Raw genomic sequence first — 3,606 nt, 5'->3', positions numbered from 1 at the left:
TCCCTGATGTCCGTAGAAAGCTCTTTGGTCTTGCCCATGGTGGTGATGTTGGATGCTGGTTGTTTGGGTGTTGACAGGTGTCTTTTATACAGGTAACGAGGTGAGGCAGGTGTATTTGATGTAGATAATTGGTTGGGATTGGGGCTGTGTCTTAAAGAAAGACTAACTGGCTTGTAGGAGCCAGAATACTTGCTGTTTGGTAGGGGGTCAAATACTTGTTTTTCCTCATCAGATGGTTATCAATTTTTATAAATTCATATGATGTGATTTTCTGGAATTTTCTTTGGGATTCTGTCTTTCACTGTTAGAATGTACATATGATTAAAATTGTAGATTGTTGCATTCTTTGTAAGTGGGCAAACCTGCAAAATCAGCAAGGGGTCAAATACTTTTTTCCCCCACTGTATGTTACTGTTAAAGGTGCTGACAGCCCCCGAAGCCCTTTATCCTTTTTACCCTAACCATCACAGGGCGCTAGAGAGCGACAGGTAACTATACCTTATAACCAAGTACATCAAGTGTTCAACACATTGGGAAACTTTCAAAATCTCAAAAGTGTAAATTGCGTGATGACTGCCGCACGCCACTTACCTGAATTACCTGAATGTTAGCATGTAGATGTGTTCAGGGTGGGACTGTTATCAAACTTGCACACTGAAGTTATAACAACTACCTGTTTCAAGGCAAATGATTGATATTTTACGCCACGCCACGGGCACGCCGTTCCACGAAACCTCACAGATAGCACAACTTTTCATCGTCGAAGCCTTTAGATTGCACAGCAACAATTTGAAGTTGATCAGACTAATTTTATAGGAGGAGTTTGTTAAAGTACATAACCTATGAAACGCAACTTTTTTGTAGGTCGGGACCTGATACAGCCCAAATTTTGTACAATTCGTTGAAACGTGGCCCATGCACAAAAACCATATGACATAAATATTCGGCATGTTTGAATTTTGAAAAAAAGGTTTAGGCCGCCAAAAATGCGATTCATTCGGGAAAAACAAATAAACAAAAAATTCCTTTCAACAGGATCCTTGCAAGTTTGTGCTCAGGCCCTTATGACAATAATAAATAATAATATTAATAAATAAATATTGTTTTTCTCTCATTATTAACCTTCCTTGTTGACCAAACAGAGAAACCCGGCCTCTCTCCATAAAAATAGTGACAACAGTATTTTAATGGCAGATCCCCACAAAACAGCCCTTCCAGTAACAGCCGTGTGACGTATGAACTGTTCTGGTTACATGGAGATGATGAGCTGCTGTCACGGCGAGGACGGAGTGAGGTCACGCAGTCAGGAAGTGGAACTGACTGCTCAGCTGCTGAGTTTGTGTTTGCTAAATGTCAGAGGTCACGCAGCAGATAAAAAGAAATGAAAAACAACAGGCTGAAACTTTGCAGCAGTAAAACCTCAGTACCTGATTGGGGGGTCTTCCGTCCACGTCCCGCCTCAGCCTGCCTCCTATTGGTCGAGGGACAGTCAGCTGATAGGAAGAGAGGTGTTCTGTCTGCTGAGAGTCTGCAGGAGGAAACAGTCAGTCAGTCAACAGAGGAACACGGAAACTAATCTCATAACTTACAGAAGCCTGAATGGAAAAACTTTTTAAACTTCAGACTTCAGCTTCCTCTAAAAGAAAAGTCTCTCTAAAACCTCCTGTGGGGAGACGAGCTGGACTATTCTGGTTTAGTCCAACCAACCAGTTCTCACACGCTTTGTCAACCCCGCTTTGGCGTTAGCATTGTTAGCAAGAAGTGAGCAAGAATAAATGTGTTTTGGGCACCAAAACTACTTGGAAAAGATTGTGTTTTAGTTTAAAATATCTACATTAACTATGTGACAAGTTCAGTAATGTTACTCAGGTAAATTACACCACATCACTAAAAGGAATTAGTGTTGACTTTTTGTTTTACACCCATAGACTGTATAAAAGAACGTAGTCATCGTGACGTTACACGTTGGTTTGTGGACTGCCGTTTTGAAGCCTCGATCGGCACCAGCGACACCGGACATGACCATATTTGGACTTGGGGACTCACATCAGCTCTCAGTCCGGAAGCTTCCCGACGGTCTCCTGGCTAAAAGCCCAGCCACGTCCTAACTCTGACTCCTAACTTTGGCGTTGAACAATGGCGCTGAATGGCGTCCCCCAGTGAGTTGAACACTAAAGGCTGCCATGCGCGTTGGTACCAGCCACTGAAGGACGTAGCCATGTGACGCCCTGGGTGTTGTGTGTTCTGTTTGTAATATTTTTCCTGTTTTTACTTTTGTCGTGTTTATCAGTCCCTGTCTCTGTATTCTAGTTCCTTGTCCATGGTTCTGTTTTGTTTCGCCCACTCTCTTTTCGTGCTCTGTTCTCCTAGGCCCGTCCTTGAGTTTGTTCGTGTGCTTTACTTCCTGTCTTCGTCTAGCTTTGTTTCCTGTTGTCTGATAAGCCTGATGTGTTTCACCTGTTCGCCCCCTCCATGCTCCTCCTGTATTTAATGTGCTCAGTTTAGTCCTTGTCGTGTCCTCGTCGTTGTGTTGAGTAGGGAAGGGGATCGACACCCGGTTCTAAAAAGGACCCGGTTCCAAAATTTCTCAAAACCCGAAAATCAGTAAGGTCCGAGCTTATCGATACTGCTATCGAGACTAGAATGTAATTATGTCTCAAGCGTCAAATCTGCTCTATCTTGAATCGCGACAGATAAGAAAACTAATGTTTATTTTTTGATGGCACCGAAACGCGGTATTAAACGGCCCGAGACTGCAGATCTGCTGCTCTCTGTCTCGCACGCACAGCGCCCTGCAAAAAGAGACGCAGATGTCGCTCCGCCGCTGTGGAGACGGTGAAGTTAAGTTAGCTCCAAACTACTCGAGTTGCTGACAGCTGCGCTCTTTATGTGCAATAAAACCTTCGCGAGTAACAAGACAATACTTTATCAGTGCACCTGTCTGTGAGGTAAACATGTAGAAAGGGTTCATTTTAAACTGCTCTGTCCTCAGTCTCTCGTCCTGTTTGTCATATATAAGCACAGCTAACGTTAACTTGGCAATTAGCCAAATGTTACAAACAAGCTAATAATGTCTGTCTGGAGCATTGACTGGTCTGTAGTCTTAGAATTTAGCACATTGTTAAAAACTCAGCTGCTGGCTGAGACAAACCAGACGCTCCTCCTTTCACCAGGTAACGTTAACTGCAGGCAGTGAATAAAAGCAGAGAGGAGGAAGAGGAGGGACTGATGCAGACTGATTTCTAAACATCACTCACAATTGTGAAGTCAGATTTTGACTGTATATAGTGACTTTGCTGTTGTATGTCTAGAAACAATATTTTGCTGTATTTAAAGTATTAAATTCTAATCCTATAACTAATTTAAAAATAACCAGGAAGCTATGTGCACTTCAATATTATGTTTATTTATGGCATGTCATCTGAATATATAACAACGTTATAGCACATTGAATATTTTCCTCATACCTGCGGGCCTACCTCAAGTATCGATAGTGGTATCAATAAACAATCGCCGATCCTGACTCCGGCCCAACACGTCTTATTTTGGTACTTTTAACGTCCAGCTCACTGTTTAAAATGAAGTTGCACACAAACCGATTGGTCT

The 3,606-nt window shown here is 42.6% G+C and overlaps 1 protein-coding gene across 2 annotated transcripts in view; it reads right to left on the bottom strand.

The window, feature by feature from the left end:
* The window catches only part of adam9 (ADAM metallopeptidase domain 9), a 46,895-nt gene that overhangs the window by 32,155 nt on the left and 11,134 nt on the right, over window positions 1-3,606 (bottom strand). For both annotated transcript variants that reach the window (XM_046034781.1, XM_046034782.1), the window contains exon 2: window positions 1,428-1,528. In XM_046034781.1, the coding sequence (XP_045890737.1) occupies window positions 1,428-1,528 (101 nt within the window). The remainder of the gene's footprint in view (window positions 1-1,427; window positions 1,529-3,606) is intronic.

This window comes from Micropterus dolomieu, linkage group LG21 (assembly GCF_021292245.1).
Source record: "Micropterus dolomieu isolate WLL.071019.BEF.003 ecotype Adirondacks linkage group LG21, ASM2129224v1, whole genome shotgun sequence".
In the NCBI taxonomy this organism is placed as follows: domain Eukaryota; kingdom Metazoa; phylum Chordata; class Actinopteri; order Centrarchiformes; family Centrarchidae; genus Micropterus; species Micropterus dolomieu.
Note: the sequence above shows the minus strand (reverse complement) of the source record. Positions and strands in the feature narration are given on the sequence as shown.